At 27.8% G+C, this 22,791-nt stretch overlaps 1 protein-coding gene across 1 annotated transcript in view; it reads right to left on the bottom strand.

Moving 5' to 3' along the window:
- The window catches only part of LOC129960348 (matrix metalloproteinase-16-like), a 61,794-nt gene extending 43,743 nt beyond the window's left edge, over window positions 1–18,051 (bottom strand). The window contains exon 1 of the mRNA XM_056073726.1: window positions 17,842–18,051. Within this exon, the coding sequence (XP_055929701.1) occupies window positions 17,842–17,934 (93 nt within the window). The 5' untranslated portion in view covers window positions 17,935–18,051. The remainder of the gene's footprint in view (window positions 1–17,841) is intronic.
- Between the last annotated feature and the right edge of the window lie 4,740 nt (window positions 18,052–22,791).

Genomic DNA, 22,791 nt, shown 5'->3' with positions numbered 1-22,791 from the left:
TAATAATTACAAGGTTATTATCTCCCCAAAGATGCTTTCTTACAGCGAGAGGAAAATAAAATTTTCTTTATCTCTTGCATAGTTTTCCTACTGTATTCTCAGCACTAAATGAAAATTCATACAAAATGTTCAAAGCTTAAAAACTTTTACGAGCCTATCTTTCAATTTCTTCAGCATTTGCGAGAAAAAAAATGACAAAGAAAATACTTTTGACTTCAAAAACTTTAGTTAAAAAATTTACTAAATGTTATATTAATTGAGCTTCTAATAGTTATCATCATCGATTTTTTTTTAGACTTTAATTTACAGTTTTAGGTAAATTTTCTGACAGAAATGTAACAGTTAAAATTTTTTCCACTCTGTGAACTGTCATGGGCGATAAAGGTATTATACATACAATAACTGCTGCGGTTTTTTTTTTTTTTTTTTTTTTTTTGTATTCGGTATAATTATTATCGAAAGAAATCTGTTTGAATATTATAAATAAAGATTAAAAATGGTTCACAAGGACCATGGGCCATTTAAAAATTGCTAAAATTGACATTAGAAAGGAATTTTTTTTTTAAATTTCTGACCAAAATATTAAAAAAGTAATTTTAAGAAAAATATTGCAACTGGGATTTAAGAAAAATATTTCTGGTATATTATCACGAATTTTTTCACGAAAGCCAATAAGCGTTAAAACTGCAAACAAGTAATTCTAAACAGATATTGTTCGTCATATTTTCTGATATCAAAAATATTAATATTAATAACAATTTTACAATCCTTTAATAGATAATCATTTTAATAGATAATGATTGAGTAATATGAAAGAGGAAAAACCTATCCAGAACAGATGAAATTCAAATTAATCTTAACTGTAAAAGACGGCAAGTTAAACAATATAAAAAATGAGTGAATGTAGTGTAAGTTTCTGCAGAGAGAAGGAAAGACAAAATGCTGAAAAACCTTTTTAAATTCTTTATTGTTTTCTTAACTTCATTTGTCCCTATTTTTGCGACTTTGAACTTCTTTATATGGATAATCTTCTAAATCGTTTTAACTCAACAATGTAAATAATGTTTAAAAGAACAATTTTGAGAAATAATATAGAAATTCTTTAAAATGACACCATATTTTTGTAATATAATTTGATATTTAGCATTTCGTTTCCTTTTTTCAGTTTCATTTTAGTTTATTTTATCAGTGTGCCGTTATAACAATTGGTGGACATGTTCTTTATCATCGTTTTCTGCCTATAAAATGGTTTTTAAAAATATCATCAACAGAGGCGTTATTTTAAAATGGAATTTAAATCTGTAGATGCCTAATTGTTTTGGTTTAAGGTCTGAAGAATAAACTTTTAATATGAATAAATAGAAAATTTTCATCTAATGAAATATTTAATGCCTGAAAAAATATCTTAATTAAGGAATTTCTAGGAAATTTGCATTAAAACAGGAATTATCAGTTTTTGAACAGTTCAATTTGTTCCACGTAATCTATTATCGAGAATAACCTAACAAATCCGAAACATATGGACCAACAGCTATGGAAGTTTTATATGTTTATTTGTATATTAAAACTAAACCTATTTATTGATATTTATATCCAGCTTTATATTGTTCGAATATTAAAACACTTGAACCTTTCAAATATTTTCATATCAATATAAAATTAATGACGAAATGAAGAAAAGAGTTTTCACAGCGATTCGGAAGTTTTCATGCTTTATAAAACTTTTAAATATGAAAAATAAATTTGCATAAAATGACCGAATCATGACATTTTTTTGAATTTATATTAAACATTAATCATAATCAATAATTGATTAATTTTCTGCTAATTAAAAAACGTGATATTTAAGTCTAAATTTAGAAATATCATCATAAGGAAAAAGAAAATGAAAAATAGATATACCGTTAACATAACAGTTTGTGAAAATCTACTGAAAGTCTTTTGTCCTTTCGTCAAAGATCAAATGGCATCAATAGCAATATCAGTAAAATATGTAAAACATTTATTTAACTTAAACATTTATACAACAAATGCCGCTAGCTGAATTTAACAGAGTCGTTTCATTAATTTAAATATTTGTTTTAGATTTTGTAGGCTGTAATCATAGTAAATGGTTTCAACAAATCCTTTATTCTTTTCCATCCAATTTATTTGATCTAATCAATCAATAAATGCGCGTTTCATATTAATGAATGAATACTTATATTTGAAGAAACGCATTTTTTTTAAACTTAACCCTTTTTTTTTTTTTTGCACTCTGTTACATCTAATCATATCATTCACTGTATGTTTTGAATAGAATTGACAAAACTTTTTTTTTCTGTCTGTCATTTCAATAAATTATTGAGAGGTTAATGTCAATATATGCATTTTTTATGTTTTATTTTATTTCAAGGACAGAATGAACAAGGTTTTACCTTGTGCTAAACCTATAGCGCCCTTCTTTTAAGCATCCACAAGCTTTTATGCAAGGTTATTTGCTCGCTTGGAAAAATAATAAAACGAAACAATGACGCGTAGACGTTTATAAATTAACTCACACGCCAAAGAATTAGAAACAATTCATTCTTTTTTTCTTTGGGTGTTGTGCTTATATTGTCAGCCGTTTTTGGTCAATATTCGGCTTTGATATCTCCCGGAAAAAAAATCATTTTCAAAAGTTTTCTTTATAATTTCTACTTTTCTTTTTCTCAAAAAAAATAAAAAATAAATAATGATTAATAAAATATTACAAAATGTGTTATCTTCGATATTTTGATGATAGAACAACAATCGCTCAGAATTCTGTTGTCGATTTCACTTTGCTCTGTTTCAATGAGTGTTTTTAATATTCATTCTTATATCAATTCCATTTTTGTTTGTGTTTTCTTGTAAGGAAAACCTCTCACGTTGATTAATTGAAATGAAACAGCTGCTGGTAGAGTCAGTATCATTATAAAACAGCTGGAAGGATTTTTAAAATTGTAAATAATGTATATGAATTTTATTTTTGTAATTAGCCTTTTTAAGGTTATTGATACATATGCGTCGGTTTAGTTTTTTGCCCTTGAAATTAAATTATTCTAGTTGAAAAAAATGCTTGGAGAAAATTCAAAAGAACTAATTTAGTTGTTTTTTCATTGAATTGATGTCTATATAAAAATGAATAATGCAAATGAACAAAAATGAATCCTTTTATCTCTAAAAAAATTGTCCCTTGAAAAATTTTAAAAATAGGTAATAAAAATTGTCAATGTAAACTCTGAATGTTACATTGCTAAAATTAAAAGCTATTTTTCTATTATTTTTTAGTGTGGGCCAATATGTACAGTTAAGAGCGGAAACATGTTACCTCCACATGTATATAATAGGATCGTATTTAGACAAACCTCTAATAAAGTAAAGAAAAATTTCAAATTAACTGATACAGCTCTGATTTCTAATTCTCAGTTTGATTTATAAGTTAAATATCTCCGATTATTCAGCATTTTAATTGTCATTAAATAGTTTATATTGAAAAAAAAGTTTTATGGTATGTAAAATATTAATACAATAATATGACTAAATGTATTGATACATTTCCTGAAGAAAAAACATTAAAAGATAGAAATGATCTCTCTTTGATTTTTAATGTTTCAATAATTAGCTATATCAATGTTTCTGCACTTTTAAAGCTTTATTTATCCAGTTTTTGAATTTAATTCAATATCCTTTTCCCCGTATCCCATACCGTCTTGTGCATTCGCGCCTTGCCGCTTCTGGAATGCTCTCTGAAATTCTGGTCACTTTAATCTCCAAATAATGAACTCATCTGCTTGTTAGAAATAGCTAGATAGCATTTTCATCTATTTTTACAAAATAATTATTGACGCTATATTCTGTATAACTAAAATGATTTCCACAATTTTGTGAAGGAGAAACAATCTTGTTTCGTGTCTTCCAAAATTTAATTCATGATAATCTTTTATCTGGCTTCAACATGCAAATATAACTGAATGCGAATGAAGAAGGAGAGATCAGAGTGCAGAAAAGACGGTAAAAACTATATAAAATGATTACAACTTGCTCTTAAGGCAGCTAAATGGTTGCAGAGCAGCAATTTACTAGGTTAAAACCAATCAATCAACATGTGATTACAATGGGCAGAGGGGATAGAAGTTTCTATCTCTTGTCTTCATTCAGAATATTTTGAATTAGCAGCATACCAATAAAATATCGCAAGATAATAAATACTACATTGTATCTCATGTCTTCTCATTCAGAGTTCTTTGAATTAGCTACATTCAGATAAAATATCGCAAGATAATACTACATTCTATCTCCGAACATAAAGCCCGATTTTAGATAAATTTTTGCTCCAAAACATGTATTGAGGCTAATTTTCAGGGGACTTACTTTTAGCTTTTCAAGTACATTTTACATCTATTTATATGAAAGAATCACAGTTCATATTGTTAAAGAGAACTCATGAATTCAATGTTGGGATAGGTTGAATTAATCTAGCGATATATTCTTGGTGCCAGCTGCAAAGGCAAAAGTTTCTAACTGTGAAACTTTAGTGAAAAGCTTTTAACTGTGAACAGTTAAAAATTTTACTCTTCAACGAACAGTCCATTCACAGAGGTTTTCCAATTGACGAAATACTGATTCTCGACCTAATCGCTCTTACACTTAGTATTCCCTCGTCCTCTTGTTGACTGTGGTTATCACCATTTCTTGGCCATTCAAAGATCAAGCTTCTTTTTGCGAAAAGCTGCTAGCTGGAGTCTTCCATAATTGCTTTTAACGAAATAGCTCTTTGCTTTTACCCTTATCTTATCTGAGGATTAAAATATTATTCCTTTTAAATTCGTTGGATACCGAAGATTCCATTTAATCTTAGTCGCATCCGTTATTTATCAAATAAGCACGTGCTTGGTTTTTATACTTCGATTGTTCATTCATTAGTAATTAGAATGTCCACTTATCTGATGACCTTATCCAGGGTTTATAGGGTTTATTTTGGGAATAAGTCTAATACTGTGAATATTCTGAAAGACTAGAGTTTATTTTTCGATTAGATCCTATTTTCAGAGAAATACAATAGATTAGGTTTTAAAACCCAAATTTAAAGCAACACGAAGATGGTAAAGAATGCAAGAACAGAGATTATCAGAATTAACGGCTGAGATAATACAGATAATAGAATTTTCGATAATCGATTCAAATATTTACTACCGTTCTACTATGTTACACTTTAAATAACGATTCTTGCCTTTGTTATTGTAAAGCAAGATAATCAATAGATAATGCAGTAAAAATATCAAATAAATTCTATTAATTAAAAGATAATTTCACAAAAAACTTATTTTATTCTTACTAACCAAGTTCGATGCAACGAGTTTTAGATGTGTTCTTTGTAAAAATTCAATGTTCTGTATGCATTTACTGTTTTTCTGATTGTTTTGAACGGAATACAACAGGCCAATTTGATTACTCACTTCCACAGTGAAACAAGAAATTATGGGAAGGTTACAAAAAATGTATCAGAGAACTGCAGCATTTTATGATTTATATTTAAATAGTCACTTTCATCTTAAAAATTACTCATCAGTTTATTTCATTTGCACATTATAAATCGCTTTATTATTTTTAACTCTATTTCACTAAATTGTACACAATTAAGAACAGTATGTACTTATTTTTCTAGATCAGAGGTTCTCAGCCTGTAGAACGAATACTTTTAAGGTTAACTGGCGTATTAGATAGGTGTGAAAAAAAGTAATGTTGATAATTGCGGTAAATACAGAGCATATAGAATTTAAATGAAAAAAAAAATCGCATGAAAAGTGAAATTTACGTAAGTCTGAAAGCTTTCTGAGTAGCAACGAAAGAAGAGTACCAAGAATTAAGTGTTTAAGCAATAAATAATTTATTACATTTTATGAATGTAAAACTTGTAAAAAAAGCATACTTGTCTTATGCATATATTAATAACAAATATCGTAATAAATTTGCCATAGCACTAAACAAGATATTATATCTGCCTTATTTGAATTTAATTTTATAAGAGTCAACTCCATTAAACCAAGTTCAAAAATGCATTAAAAGCGGCTTCTTTTGAATAATTGACTTTCACAATGAATAATTGCTAGCGTTCCTGATAAGTTAATGTGATATTATTATTTATTGAAATCATTTGTTAGAATGTGGAATGAATACAATTATGAAAAAATGGAATAAAATATAAAATCAATAATGTATCCTATAAATGTTAGGAAGTTAATCCAAATAATTAGATTCTTAAACTAACATAAGTCTTTAACATTATTAATAAAAAATTCGTTACGCGAAAAAATAGATGGAGGGGGGGGGGGTTGGTTTGGTTTGGTTATATTAACGTCCCGTTTGAAGCAACATAAGGGCTATTTTGGGACGGACCTCCTAATTTTGAATCGCGGTCAGATGACGAGGACGACACCTGAGCTGGCACCCCTCTCTCCACACCACCCCACACCAGCGGGAGGACGTTTCGTGATGACGGATTTAACGTGCAACTGACCCCCTTATACGACGGTTCTTCGGTGGAATCGGGTCACGAACCTGAAACCCTCCGGTTCCGAAGCCGAGACCTTACCACCAGGCCTCCGCGGCCGTCATGGAGGGGGGGGGGGGCTAGAGTTTAGAGCGATGAGCAATCAAAATTAAAAAGACCAATCAAGTGATACGCGGAAAAAAGATTGAGAACGCTGTTGCAGATATTGACTTAAAAAATTCAATAAATCTTCGGAATTAGGAATTCAGAAATAATAATGAAGAATCTGTAAATGAATTTCAACCAAAACAATTGAACATCCCATATCAAAAGATTTTGTATACTAACTGATTTGCATCCGGAGGCGAAGTTTGCATTTGAATTATGAAAAAACAGGTAATAATGTGAATTTAAATAAATGGATGGAAAAATACAATAAAACTCGTAAGGAATCATAAATACATAAGCATATTTATATAAAGTTTTAAATTTTAAAAAAATGAAGATCGAGCTTATATCTGGCTTTTCGCACAGTAATTAATAGACGAACAAAATTTCGTTATTGATTTTTTTTTTTTTTTCATTAAAAAAAAGGAAAAAATTTTTGAAATCAGAACAACTTTCTTAAGTAACATATGACACAAATTTATGGATGTTAGTAAAGCATTTAAAGTATTTTTTGATCACTCGCATTCATTTTCGTGAATTTCAATGGTTCATTAAATTTTGGTATTCAAATAAAATATATATCTGAATCATAAGAAAATATAACTTGTTAAACCAGATCTTGAAGACACGAAATCCTTTAACTCGTAATTAAAATCATCACAATCATTCAATAACTTAAAATGCATTTAAGTAATTTATTTACTTATTGCTTTTTTAAATATTCGAGGCTACCATACTAGGACGCTTTATTAATTATTTATCAGAGTGAGTCATCGAGTATGCGATTCATACTGAAATCATCGTTAAGACTTCCACTTCTCCTAACTGGATATCATCCACAAATTGTAAACTATTTGTGTTCTTATCATAACTAATGCTACAAACAGAATTTTTTCTATCTTTTCAGTTAATAAAATCGCTCTAAATTATAATATCATTTAATTATTTAACCATAATATTAATATTATTAATTATTTGTCACTATTTAATTATTTGACGAATAATATTGAATTGTTATTTAATTTCCCATTTATTATCATGAAAGTTCATTCTTTATTTTTCAATTCGGTTAAGAAGACTCAAATGAAAGTTATATATCTCATATTTATGCACGCGTATCAACCAATTTACACCCTTTTCATTAATCACTGTATAACAGTTAGTCTACAGCGATACATTTTCGATTTTAATTACTATCTAGTTGATATTTTATCTCAAGATCTTCTCATAGCGAAAGCCTTCATTGAAAAAAATCATAATTTACAAGTGTTGATTATGTTGACTGTAATTTCTTTTCAATGAAAGAACTTTGAAGACAAATTTGATGTTAACCACCCTTCACTCTATTTTATCTTTCTTCTTTTCACTCACATGGCACGCCTCGCTTTGAGATCTGCAACAAACGAGAGCTGAATAACAATGAAGATAATTTTATGGTCTCTTTTCATCAATGAAATGGATTTATTTTCACTTCTTTCGAGAAACCGCAAGATTATATATTGCATTTTGGATTTGGAGATAGAAATACAAACTTTTCAACCAAGAATGTTCCATGTGTGCATTGCGCACTGCTTCAGGAAGGGTTAAATAAGCAGAAACGCAAGCAAAGGTATTTCGCAATCATCCGTATATTTCATAATTCTTTTCTAACCTAACAGAAAGATGATGAAAGAAGCATGGGTACCTTCTCGAAAAAAAAAAAAAAAAAAAAAAAAAAGAAAGAAAAAAAAAAAGATTGTTAGGATTTTAATAATTCAGTAAGTTTTTCCCTTATGTCGTTAAAAAAATATTCGAGCAATAAAGAAAAAAAAATCGTTTGTCGTTCTATTGTAAATCTTGCTTCTTCGTTCCACTTGTTTTGCTACTCAGAGAAATCATCTGCGGTAACAAGACTGGTTTTAAAATGATTCTTGCTGATTCTACTGCGTTATAATGAATCAACCTCCTTGATGCGAATGTAAGAAAAAAGTTGATAGGTTTGATTCAACTTATGTGGTCGAAAAATAAAATGCACTTCCACGGTGGTCACTTTTTATCACGCTTCAGCGACTTTTTAAGACAATGATGTCAATCAGTTGTTTAACTGAGATGTATTTTACAAAGGTATGTTCGTGGTTCCTTCGACACTATTATCAGCCTTTTGTTACGCAATATAGATTGCCTTTATGTGCTAAAGAAAATGGCTAAACAATAAAAGAGACTAAAAAGGGTCTCCAGTGAAGATTGTAAAAAAAAAAAAAAGTAAGTCTGATAACGACTGTAAGTTAAATTAAAATACAATAAGAAAAGTTCTTAAAATTTCAGAATAGTCGTTTGTCGCAATTTATAAAAAAAAATTCTTAGGGACTTTCAGAAAACAAATTGGAAATGATTAAATGAGAAAGTGGTGATCGTGACAAAAGAATGCTTATGAATATATATATTTGTGTAATTTTATCATCAAGGTGATGTTATATTTACAAAACATTAGACGAGATTCTTACAAAAATAAATAAAATACGAGTCAAACACGTATTATGGAAATAATCGTACGTGTTATGCTAATATTCAGATTCATCAATTAGAAATATAATTTCTGAGGTTCATAAGCAGCAGTAACATTTGTCGCTAATTTTTCGTTATTAAAATATTTATCGTGAGTTACAGTAAAACTTTACACGCTAAACCACTGCTTAGTGATTTATGCCGAACCAAGTGAATTACTAAAAAAATTTTATTTCTTTCTAATTTTGCAGCTATAGGTACAAAAAATAAAATTAAAAATGTTTTTTTTTTTTTTTTTTTTTTTAAAGCAAGCAAACATTGTGAAGTCAATGAAGATAAAATTTTCTTATTTTCTTAATTTTTACCTATGAAATAAACACTTATATGAATTATTAATATCTAATTCAAAATCGATTGTCTCCACTGTATTGATATGAATGTTACTAAGGCAACAAAATATTTTGCTAAGAAAATGAAGCTAAAAACAACTGAGCTATTATGCGTTTTAACGTCGCAAAGGTCAAACTGAAAATGCTTCAACTTTTATTTTGTTTAGTAAGAAACAAAGAAAGCATGATATGATTGGCACTTCGTTTCATTTAACTTATTGATTCTTATAATTATTGAAAATTAATTTTAAAAAGCTGTAACTATCATTTTTATTCCTTGTAAATTATTTGTAAATCTAATAAAATTTTGACGGAATTTTTAAGGGTATATATATTTTACTACCACATAATCATTCTCTTAAATTTTGTTAAATACCAAAATAACCATTTTAAATGTTTTTATCTGTAATAATTATATCTTGCTTAGATTATGTATTTCCAAATTGTTTTATGCGGAATTCTGTCCTCTTTTGTAAAACAAAAATTAATTGAATCATCTAAACCTTCAACATTTCATTTTCATTTCATTATCTTTCAATTTTGAATTCTTTTTGTAGCCGTTTATATTTACAAACCAGAAAAGTAGATATAGATTTTTTAAAAATTCTCTAAAGTTTTTTTGATTGTTCAAAGAATAATAGCTTACAATAATTTTGATAACATGAAAAAAAAGTTTTGAATGTTAAATTATGAATTTTTGTTTTCTATAATAGACGAAGCTTAATCAATTTCAATTTTATCTTACATTATCCAATTGCACTTTTAAATATTTTACTAATAAATAATAAGCAAAAACATATTCAGTGTGCCTTATTTCAATAATACAGTTTATAGCAAAGAATTGAATTTTTAAAATATAGTTTTATCAGTTTTTCGAATTCTTGCTATAATCAGACAGAAATACAGCTAATGGTTGCCTAACAGTTTTAATTGCGAATTTCCTTTTCAGTTTATATTCATTAAATCACATAATTTTAAAAAATGCATCAAATTATATACAAATACATTATCAGTTTACCAAATCTTGAAAATCAGTTAATTTACTTCTTTATTCATCAGCTTCACCTGGCAATTCAGATTGAAAAAAAATGGACATTAAATGCCAAAAACACTAAGGTTACAGGAAAATCGTTTTTCGCAGAATGTATTTGCAATTTAAACTTGTGGGGAATCAGCAAGTCGAAAAGTTCACGGCGCGAGTTCTTTTAATTCTTTAAATTCAGAGCTTAGGACTTTTAATAATTACCAGAAGTTTCGACCAGGTCAGATTCAGAAATGTTCAGTGAAGAACATAAAATAAAATTCATAGAATACATTTATTGAAATTCAAAAATATTCACGTTTCGCTCTTATTTACGCATCACTGATAACACTATTACTCATTAAAGGATTGATCAATGCATCAAAGGTTAATATGGAAAAAAATCTCAAAAAATGCCATCATTTAGCTAGAACTGGTCACCGCAGTATTTAATATGAATCTAAGATGGATTTTAAAAAGTTCAAAATATTACTCATCAGCTCATATCCCAAAACTTAAAAGTTTCTTTTCTAAAAAGAATCATGCTTTGTTTTTCAAAAAGTACTGTACCTTCATTTTTCTCTAGCTGTCAACAATTAAAAAAAATTAATGCAGAGATTGCTTATTTACATATCTGTTTGTTCAAAGGCATAGATGGAGGAAACATCATTTAACAACCTCTCTATCTCTATTCTCCTTTAAAGCTTTATCGTTAAACAAACTTATCTTTTATCAACCTAGTTATCATTAGTTAGACTGAACTGCTAAAACGGACTCAAAAGTATATTTTCACTCATCAATCACAATGCAATAGATTTTGAAGCTGTCAACTATCATCGTCTTTCACCAAAAGAAGATTAGAACGTAGTAAATCTGCAGGATAGATAAGTGATTTCTTAGGTCAATGAAAAGGTTTGTAGATGGCGACTGTGATATGGTACATTTTCTATGAACTCAAGAGTTAAAAGCTGTTTGCTCCATCACTGGGTAAACATAAGCAGACGTAAATACTGACGGCTTAGTCGATTAGTTCTGTTCGTTCTTCTAGATAATCTTACCAATATTATTATAAGGATGGGTAGATTTATAATCTCATAATAATCAGGAGATAGTATTTTAAGTACTTGTAAAAAAAATCCTGATACGCAAGAACGATGAAAAAATTATCTTTAAGTATTTTGGGAAATTTCATTTGATATCATCCATCCATCTTCTCAAATGCTTGTCTTCTTAGTCTCAAAGTGATCTCTACTAAATTCCAGTGAAGTGATCAATGATCAAAAATTTTCAGATACAGGAAGCATAAAAGTCAAAAGGGTATTTTGAAAGCTGTATTTAATAACAAAGTCTGTAGTGTTCAAATCTTCAACGGTTATTTTAAGTAGCAATTTTTATAAATAATAATAATTAGAAGAAGAGCGAATCATTGTCCTTCTGTTCAAAGTTATTTTGTACATATTAGCCACACGAAATGAAAAAGGCATTAAGATGCCTTTTCAATTTATAATTAGTACAACAGGATTAAAAGAATACCTGTCAATTTAAGCGCAAAAGAGGAATAAAAACACTGTGGTTTTGGGTTTTTATGCAGTTAGGATTGCAAAAGCCTGGTGTGAAACCATATGATGTCGCATATTGTCTTGCAAACGAAGGGGAGAATTTTCAGTGACATTTCAATAAAAATTTGATGAAATATATAGCATGTTGCTATAGTCGCATTATATTTCTCAGGAAAAGGTATCAATTCTTAAACATAAAAATATTCTTCATCAAAATAAATGAACATAATAATATTGCATGCTTTAATAACATTTTAACATTTTAACTCCTCATTAATACCAAATCTGAAAATTTATGTACGATTCATTAAATACTAATGTCTTAAACTTATATTAATTTTTTTTAAAAATATAGAAATAAAATCACATACATATATTACCAATTAACATGGGAAATATAGAATAAAAATGCGAAGGAAAGTTCTGAAACTCTTGCTTTGATATCCATTCAAAATCTTTACGAATAAAATTAAGAATATAAAACACAGGTCCTACTGTAGGTCCTTTTCCCTTTTGTAGCTAAAAATTGTTTTGAAATCAAGGCGAAATGCGAGAAAGGTATATAAATTTGAACCAATTCAAATAAAGGTGTAGAGAAACCTATAATAATACTATAAGGCTTTTTGCAATCCTGAAAATGTAAAAGTTGCTCCTTCTTTGGTTTAGAAAAGAAGCTTGTGAAATTAGTTACAAATGCTATGCAATATTCTAGGGCTGACCACAAAGTTTAAAATCACTTCATATAAACTTATTTAAATAAAAGCAAATGTCTTTTTTAATCCTCTGTCTTGATAGGTTTTATTTTTTTTAATTTGACATCTTGAGTAGTCGTCATCTCTATTTTCACAACGTCGACCTAGAAAAAATCTATCCAAGATATTTGATTGTTATACTTACTCCATATAAATACTACTTGCCATTCAAGGAACACAGAAATGATTCAGAATAATAACCTGACAATACCTTTGTTTATGTTTTAGTAGTCTTATGGAAATAAAAGAATCTTTTGTTTGAGCACTGACATTGATGATTGAGTTATGTAAGTCTCGACTTACAATCTCTTAAATTTATCCGACACTGCACTGATATAAATAATGTTGCAATGGTATGAAGGAAGAAAGTCGTACCAGATTGAACACCAGCCAGTTATGTGACAGCATGATTAATTGTGAGTGGGTGATTGAATGAATTCATTATAAAATAATCTAACTCTTTAATTTTGCTAATTAACTCTTAGATTATAACAGTTCTTATGCTTTTTAATTTAAACATTAAACCGAATAAGAAAAAGAACATAAAGAAAACACTACCGTTATCACGTGTTTGATTAACCACACATCTGAAAAAATGCTGTTATTCATACATTGATTTCAAACAATTTCCCAAGGAAGAATTAATTGGAAAATTGTAAATAGTGGGAAAAAACCGGGAATTTAATGCGCTGAGAATTGCCATTTTGAAAGCAAAGATGTGACATTATTATGAATCGCCTAAAGCTTTTATTTTAATAGTTTCCAATCAATTTATCAGTGTCATCCAAAAGTCTTTGTGCTAATAACTTTAATTTTAAATCATTTGCACGACTTTATATAATTTCTTGAATAAAAATACGCAAATTTAAAAAACGCTCAATCAATAATGTTTTCATCACACTTGAATTGTTATATGAATCGTAGAATTGACAAATTACATGGAAATATATCATATTAACTTAACTGTATATTCAGCAGATTATATGTGCCATATAATAAAATTCGAAAAAGACCATCCTTAGGGGTTTTTTTTTTTTTTTTCAATTTTTCACTGATATTTTTGTGTTGTTCTATACTTTTAAGAATCTCACAAAAATTGAGTATTTAACGAAAAGAACGACACTAATCGTAATTTTTTTAATATATAAATTCACTATTATCGACGGATTTTGAAATGTGGAGTGTTAATGATAAAAGAACCTTTTCTTCAAAAAAAAAAAAACTCTAAATTTATATGTGCTATAGTGATGGATATAACGTTGCAAAGCTACCTCGTAACTCTGAATTTGTGATTTTAAAGATGTATGAAATCTAAGTATGGGCTTTTAATAATGATATGTAAATACTGAAATCTCCATTAAAAATTATCTTATGTATGTGAGGTTCAATAGCTTTTAATTGATGAAAATCTCACCAGTAGCTGAATTCTATTAATTTTATTCAAAGATTTACAGTTACAACTTACAGTTTAATTTTTAGAAATTATATTTAAATTACAACAGGGAATTTCAAGTTATAATAAATGAGCCATTGAAAACATTGCTGAAAAATAAGTTTATCAAAGTAGAGATAAAAACAAGTTTTTCGATGAAAGATTTTTCAATAATATTTCTGTTCTTGGAATCGCTGTCTTTAATAGTTCACTCGAAATATTTTCATGTGATGAAAAGTCAACTTCATATTATCTTTCTACTACCATTACGATTCATTAAAAAAAAGATAAAAAACATGTATTCATAATTTGGTTTTTATACCATCATAAATATTTCCAAGTTTTTATCTGTGGCAATTTCTTGAATCACTATGCATACTTTTTTTTTTTTTTTTTTGTATTTCATCCTTGTATCTAATGAACAAAGAAACCGCCACTTACTGAATAAATTTACTTATTTTATTATTTGACAGATGGATAATACGAAAGAAGCAATAATACTGTTAAAAGTTTATGTGAGAACTGTGAACTTGAAGGTATTCAACTAGATATAAATATTTCGAAGGGGAAACTAGAAACCTTAACCTTCTTCCGAATACCGGTTAGGAGTCGTGTAAACAGATGATGATTACCAATGCCTCTAAGTCGAGCGTTCTATCACTGAACTAGCTTCCATTACCGCCGCAACTTGACATCAGAACACGCGAAGAACAAATCGATTAAATTCCAAACCAGTACTTGAAATTTCACTTTAAGAAGGTAATCACAGCTTGAAAAACTTTAAAAGTTTATTTTGTTTGCATTATTGTATTAAAAGCAATGTATTATATTATAAAAATTTTTTAATTTAGTTCGGTATTTTTTTTCACTCTTCAAAATTTTAATTTTTTCGTACACTGCTAATGGATTGTAATAAACAGGATTTAAATTACTTTTGAATACATTATTACTGCTCAACTGCTGTATACTTTCTGTTGGTTAGTAAAATGTATTTCCATAATTGAATTGTTTTTGTATAAATTTGTATATGCATGCGAGATAGATTGATTAATCATAAAGATATAAATTTATAATAATTAACGAAAGTACATTCTTAACATAAATTTTGTACAAGAAAACTGCTCCTCATTAATAAAATTTAGAAAGAACTTATAAATATAAAATTAATTATTCAACAAATAGAAATCCACATAGTGTTACACTTCCAGATTAATCTTCAAAAGTAGTAATGAACATTGTAGTTTCATTAATATTTAAAAACTAAATTAAACTGATGTTATATCGACAACTAACAAGATTTTCAAAATTAATTTGTTAAGTTATTTACTTTACGTTATTATTTATAATGAGAAAAGCAAAAACAACTGTTTTTTTTATATAAATTTAATATTTATTTTACAGTTATACTTTCACTGTTAAAATATTTGAAAATGTACAAAATTCCTTAGCTTTCTCTTGATAGGTTCCAAAAATTATAGATTTTTCCTTTCAGCTGATGAGAGAAAAATAAGCTCAATATACGCATGTAATAAATAGTCTATTTTTTGCTTATTTATTTATTTTTGCATTTTTTACTATGATTAATTAATTCGAAACGAATTAAATGAAATCCTAAACGAAATAGTTATAATGCATTTTGCTTCACTCTTCAAATAACATTTTGTAGGAAATTTGCATTCAATAAATTATTGAAAGAAACACATTTTTCTTCAAAATTTGTCATTTATAAAAAAATTAAAAATCTTATTCAAGAATTATAAATATATAAATATAATTGAAAAGTAAACAATACAAAGTTCACGAAGAAAAATTCAACAGTTCTTGATAAAAACTACTTGTAATACTCAGTAATAGTATTATTGTTTAGTACTTTCATTCGATTTTCAACTGTAAATAATTCTATAAAACTATCTATCTGTCAAAACAGGCCGGAATAAAACATAATTTTTTACAAAATTGATAAAAATATCTTGAATTAAAATTACAAAAGTATTTTTATATTTTTATACATTTTTAAAACTAAGCGAACCAAAATATAGCTGTTAATAATATACTTCTTTAACAGAGTTGCTGCTTGCATTTATAATTTTTACTGAAACACCACCCGTGATATCAGAATGTCTTGCTCTTGAATTCTCATGCAAATTTTCACATTAGTCTTCAAAATTAGATATTTAACATTTACAAAGGGTACGAGTCGGCAGACCTAAAATAATTATTTGAGAAAATAAAATATTCATTTAAAAAGATTCTGGTAATTTTATTTATATTCAAATAAAAAAATGTCTGATATTTGAAAAAAAACCCTGCTGTTTTTTATTTCAATAAACAAATAAAATAAAGTAGGGTATTTTGACATTTAATAAAACATATCCCCTCTTGATATAAGCTTTTTTAAGCAAAAAAAAAAAAAAAAGATGAAGCTTTGCTCAATTTTTTACATGCCCATAAGACAGGAAGAAATTACCTAAGCACTTTTTCTAAATTGAAAAAATCGGAACTTCTCGAAATAGCAGTGCTTTTTTCTGAAAATATTTAGCTGATGACATTAAATAAAACATGTTCAGCCTTGTTATGAGATTTTAAATCAATGAAAACGAATATCAAGTATTCTAATTGCTTTTTAACAAATCGGAAAAAAAAATCAAAATTTCTCGAAATAGAGCGTCTTTTCGCGAACACATTTAAATGATGATATTTAATAAAACATGTCTCATCTTGAGATGAGCTAATAAATAATTAAAAGTAAATATCAAAATGTTTTTTTCAACTTTATATGACAGAGAAAGCATTTTCTAAGCGTCTATTCCAAACAGAAAAAAAAAAGAAATCTTTATTTTTATTTTTTTTAAAAATCTTTTTCTTAATTGGAAAAAAAAAAAAATTCCTCAATCCTTCCTTCATAACAGTTTATCTTTCTGACAGAACAAGCTTGTGATATATTTTGAAATGCATATGATATAGCAGAATTTATCTTAATTAAAGAGCGAGAAAAGTTATTACAAATAAACAAAGAAATAATCAGGATATTAAATTTTGACAATCGGATGAAAATTATAATCAAAGTTGTCAATGTTAGAAAACTGCACCTGAAACTTTTAGATATCAGGATAAAATCATAAAAATTATTCGTGATTTGTTTTAAAGCTCCTTATAGTGACATTTAACATAATTGAGCTGTGGCAATATGTGCCGCAAAAATATTAAGTTTTTTTCTTTACTTTTTATTGCTGAAATTTCAAGATGAGAGGGCATTCGCATGAAAATTCTCTTAAAAGTTGAAAATTGCAGCGATAGTTTATTCTGTATCAATCGTAGGTTTAAAAAAAAAATATTTATCCAAAAATGCAATTCTTATTGAAACTAGAGTAGCAAAGGAAAAAAGAAACTAACAAAAAAAGGTCAGCTTATTTTTGTTTGTTTTTTAGAGGGTGCTTAGTCAAATTAGAATTAGCGTAAAAGTATATAAAGGATTGAAAAATGATAAGAACTCTTGGTTGAAAAGATAAAAGTTTGTCAGAATGAGAAATTAAAAATTCTTACCGCGGCTTCCTCTTCATTATTAATGGGAAATGCGAGCGCAGCAATCACTAAACAGCATCCGATAAATGCTGCAAGAGGAACACAGTTCCTCATGATTCCGAAGAAATAATGCTAATGCCGTTTGCAAGTATCCTTCGGCCAGAGACGGGCGAAGAGGTTTTTTTTATGGGTCCACTCCGTCCGGCGTGTCAGATTCAACTGAGATCTTCTCTCGCGAACACCAATTGTTAGGAAGGTCTTCGCGTTATGGCGCCTTTGATCCCACGTGATTCATTCATTTCCTTCTGCCAACAAAAGGCGGGACACTTTCATTCATTAAAAGGTCACTGAATTTTAATTTCACTACTCAATTTGTCATTCATCATCTTACTTACCCGAAAGCATAGTTCTGTGTTTTGAGATTTGCTATTAATTGTTACTGAATGTGGCTTCAGAAAATATTCATGTCATCATCTTGATCGAATGCTCACTGATTGTGGGAAATTGCAGCTGAAAACTATGTAATAAGTTAATGTAAAAATGGCTTCTAATCTATTAATTTACAATAGAGACCACATAGGATTATTTATACATTGAAAAATAATAATAAAAAGCATCATGAATCTGAAATATCGTTTTCATGCAACATACTACTAAAAATACCAAAATACCTTTGCTAATATTATATTTATATAGCAAAAATATTAAATGGAGCTATATAGAAGAGTTTGCTAATTTTAATTTTTCTCTCTAGAAGACAAAAATATCTGGCGTAAAAATATAAGTAATTATGGCGAGTATAAATGCATTCATTTACGAAGTATTTTCGTTGATAAATTCTTAACCAAACTTGTATTTGAGTAAAATTTTAATTAGCTTATATCTTTCATATTTTACAAATTTAAAAGACTGAATGAAATAAAAAGTCGCTCCCAGTGTATTTTTCCGTGAGATTTTGATTATGTTTCTTGAGATTATGTTTCTTACACCAAAAAATTGTTTAATATTTTGAGATTGCTTCTAAAGAAAAGACATCGAAATTAAAGAAATGCATGAAATGGTACATAACACTAGGCTTCAACGATACAAAAACATTTATTTGTTTGTAAAGAATTGGTTTATGAATAACTAAGGATTTCAAAACAGACTTGTGTTGATCAGGGCTACAATGAGATTGGATAAATACATTTAAGATTGCAGAGAATTATTATTCTAATTACTCTTCATAGTTGATTCATTCGCATCTACAATTAATTATATATTAACTACTACATCTACAATTATTAATTAATTATATTATAATACATCTACAATACAATTATCTCATTAATTATTACATATGCATCTAAAATTATATTTTCTCATCACATCTAGACAACCACGACAAAATTCTACATTTTCGTACGAAACCTCAATTCCGAGACTTCGAGACATTTTCTGGAACTATACGAAATTTAAGAAATCACTAAAATATCTTTTTAGAATGTTAAAGGGTTCCAATAAAAAAGGTATTAAGACAACAGGATTAAAGCAATACCAATTGCTCCGTGGTGTAAGAGAAGAAAGAAATGCAGCAGTTTCAAATTGATTTGAACGTAAAATTGAAAAATTCGGGGAGCAACCAATAGGATGTTGCATGATAGCTTATAAATAAAGTGGAGGATTTTCAGCGATATTTTTAAAATTCTTTTTAAATAATTAGCTTGTTGCGGTGATTGTATACGTTTCTCTGGTGAAGCCATCAATTTTTAAGTATAAAAAAGTATTCTTCAGAATAAATCAATGCATATTAATATTGTATGCTTTAATTTCAGAGTGTAACATTTTAACTTCTCATAGAAGCCAAATATTGAAATTTGTGTACGAGGCAATTAAATGCTAATGTTTTAATATCAAGGCAGCAGTACAGGAAAAAGACATTACAAAAATTCAAACAGGTTGAGGAATATCTGATCTTCATCATTAATTCTCTCAAGCAGAAGATCTGGAATAAGATTGGGAAAATACATTACAAAAATTCTGTGCTCATTATGCGAAAGATACTACACAAATTTAGTTAGAAAAATAATGATGAATGAGGGCTATTCTTGTCTCTGAAGTAAAATAAAAACGTTAAAAGGCATCGACTATTTGAAATAATCTGGAAAAATTATCATTTATTTTTAGTTAAGTACGCTCTTCTGATTTTATTGCAGGTTGGTATATACAACAGGATATTTTTGTGATTTAAGTCCGAATAATAATAAATCCTTAATAAAAATAAGTCCTAAGGAAGTCTAGAAAATTTTGACAATACTTATCTTTGTTAGATTCCTCACTTTTAACAGTAAAATAATAATAATAATAACCTTAGAATTTAATATTCTGCTGCATGATTCTTAAAAAACAGGATTCTTCTAAAGATAATAAAAAAGAATAAATAAAAATTAATTTTCATAACTAAGGACCTTTTATTTGACCAAATACTAAAAACTGAAATACGATTTTCATCTATAAGCGTTTTGAAGAATATAGTCGACATACAGCTAAAAGAGACGAAATAGAAAGAAAAAGGACATATTTTATATTGTCAATATATTGATATGCATGATTTTTTTTCTTTGTTTTTGAAATGGCATTCTATCACAACAAGAGTTTTCTTTTTCTTTTGAAGTGGTCAATTTTAGCTGTATACCGACGCTATAATTAAAAGCAGTCTTACTTGTTTCAACTGTTGCGTAATCTTTATCCAGTGCATTTTCTACTGTTTCTGATGAAAGTGCTAAGAATCTTAAACAAGAAATAAAACGTCTTTGTTCCAAGATTGGAAAAGAAATAAATATTTTATGGTTTTAGTAAATGTCTAAAATACAGACTGAAAATTCTAAGAATTTTGCTAGAACTTTAATAGCCATTAACAATGTAACAATAAATGCAGGAATTTTGTCAGAAACAAAGATTTATAGAAGATTGATGCTAATTCAAAAATTCTGATGAAAGTTGTTGCTTGGGAAAACTCCTTAAGTTCCTAAGAATTATTTTCCATGTAGCAGATCCTTTCTTTGAATTCTAAAAATATCTTGAAGCATGTTTTTTCAGAAATACATAGCGATCTAAATTCCAGTTTCCATAATTTTACATAAATTAGCAATTACACTTTGACTATTCTTTCACTTAAAATTAATGATTTTTATTAGTGAAAAAAAATAGTTCCAATGAAGTTTATTTCAATTTTGAATATTCAATAAATATGGAAATAAAAACTAAACAAAAACTCCAAAAAAATGCACTATTTGTAACGAGATATGTTAGAAAATTTTATACAGAAGAGCTGGATGATAAGAAAAAACTAAAAATGATTTTCTAACCTCAGAAAATATTTGACCCGCTGAACGCGTAGTAACTAAAACGACCCACAGAATCAGATGATGACCTCATGTTCAACCTTGTTAAGTCAGATTCAGGTCAGAACTTAAAAAAAAATTGAGGAAGTTTAAAGCATCCCGATCTGCATTGATTATCATTTCAAGACCATAGGAAAAATTAACAAAAAGGGAAAATAAATGCTTTAGGTTCAATTAAAAGTAAATAAACAAAATATACTTCTGCCTACAATTTATTGCTTTTAAGACGCAAACGGGAGGTGTTTCCGATAATGGTGGTTCTCAAATTTTTAAACATTGCTACTTACTTTTCAGAAACCTTTATTGGGAAGTATATAAGAACGCCCCCTCCTTCTGATAATTCCCTCTGATTTAAATGGAAGTCAGCTGAATCCCCCAATGGAAACTGCGAAAACTTTAGGCCTGACTGAATTTGCTCCAAATTAAAATGTCCTTCATAAACAAGCTATACTGCACCTACTCCCAAAATATGTGTTGTTGCTTTCTTTTTATCCTCATTTTTATACTTGCGATCATAAATACAATTAAACCCGCAAATAATATCAAAAATTTGGTTGATATTTATCATTTTTTGATAAAATTTTAAAGACCAAAATAATATCTATTTTTTTTTTCTTTCTTCAGGGCAAAAAGTGAGAAGTGTCATTGTTGAATATATAAACTTTTCCGCCTTCTTTGAATACAACAATTTTAGATTGTCGATTTTTCTGTTCTTGCAAAAAATAAAACCATCTAATTCGATTTTTTTTTTTTTTAATTTTAGGAATATTTACCTTGCCAGAAATATCACTAACAGGGAGAGTAAAAAAGCATTAATTTTATTCTAATTGTAAAAGTTATGTTTGAGAACTTTTATTACCTTCAAAATAAAGAAAATAACAAATAAAACTTCAGTTTTGGTGTTAAATGATTTCGTTTTTAAAAGAAGTATTTAGTTTGGTGAGAAAAAACATCTTACCATTCGGGAATTTATAATCAATGCATGATAAAATAGATATCCATTGATTTTAGTTGTATAAATTTTATTTCAAAAGTAAAAAACATTTTGAAATAGAAATTCGCAGTTTCTACATTTGTGAATTCTAATAAACAGTTTTCAGAAGTTTCACTCTGCCTTTGAGTGTATCGGCAGTAAAAGAACTGAAATATTTAGTAAACGCAAAAGCTTATTTTCTCGATTCATTTATATTTTTGACTTGAAAGGTTTTAAACAAATTTCCATATTACTTTATACGTTAAATATTTAATCCCGATCAAAACATTTCAATTTATTCGATATGCACATCACAACGCAGGAATTTTTTTGTAAAATTTGCTTTTATTTTTGATATTAAAAATCAATAATCACATAGTCATCAGCATATTTTCACACATTTTTATTTTACTTTATTTATTTCAGATTTCTAAAGAGAGAATTTTTTAATTTATTTTTCACTCAATTACTGACCTGTTCGGATTTGAATACTTGTACACTTTTGCATTTTCGATAATAGTACATTATTTTAATTTTTCAGAACTTAATCATCAGTATTAATCGAATAAATTAAATAAATTTTGATTCGACACTATTGGTACTACTTGCTGAAGT

This window comes from Argiope bruennichi, chromosome X2, assembly GCF_947563725.1.
Source record: "Argiope bruennichi chromosome X2, qqArgBrue1.1, whole genome shotgun sequence".
NCBI lineage: Eukaryota > Metazoa > Arthropoda > Arachnida > Araneae > Araneidae > Argiope > Argiope bruennichi.
The sequence above is the reverse complement of the archived record's forward strand: the minus strand, read 5'-3'. Positions and strand labels throughout refer to the sequence as shown.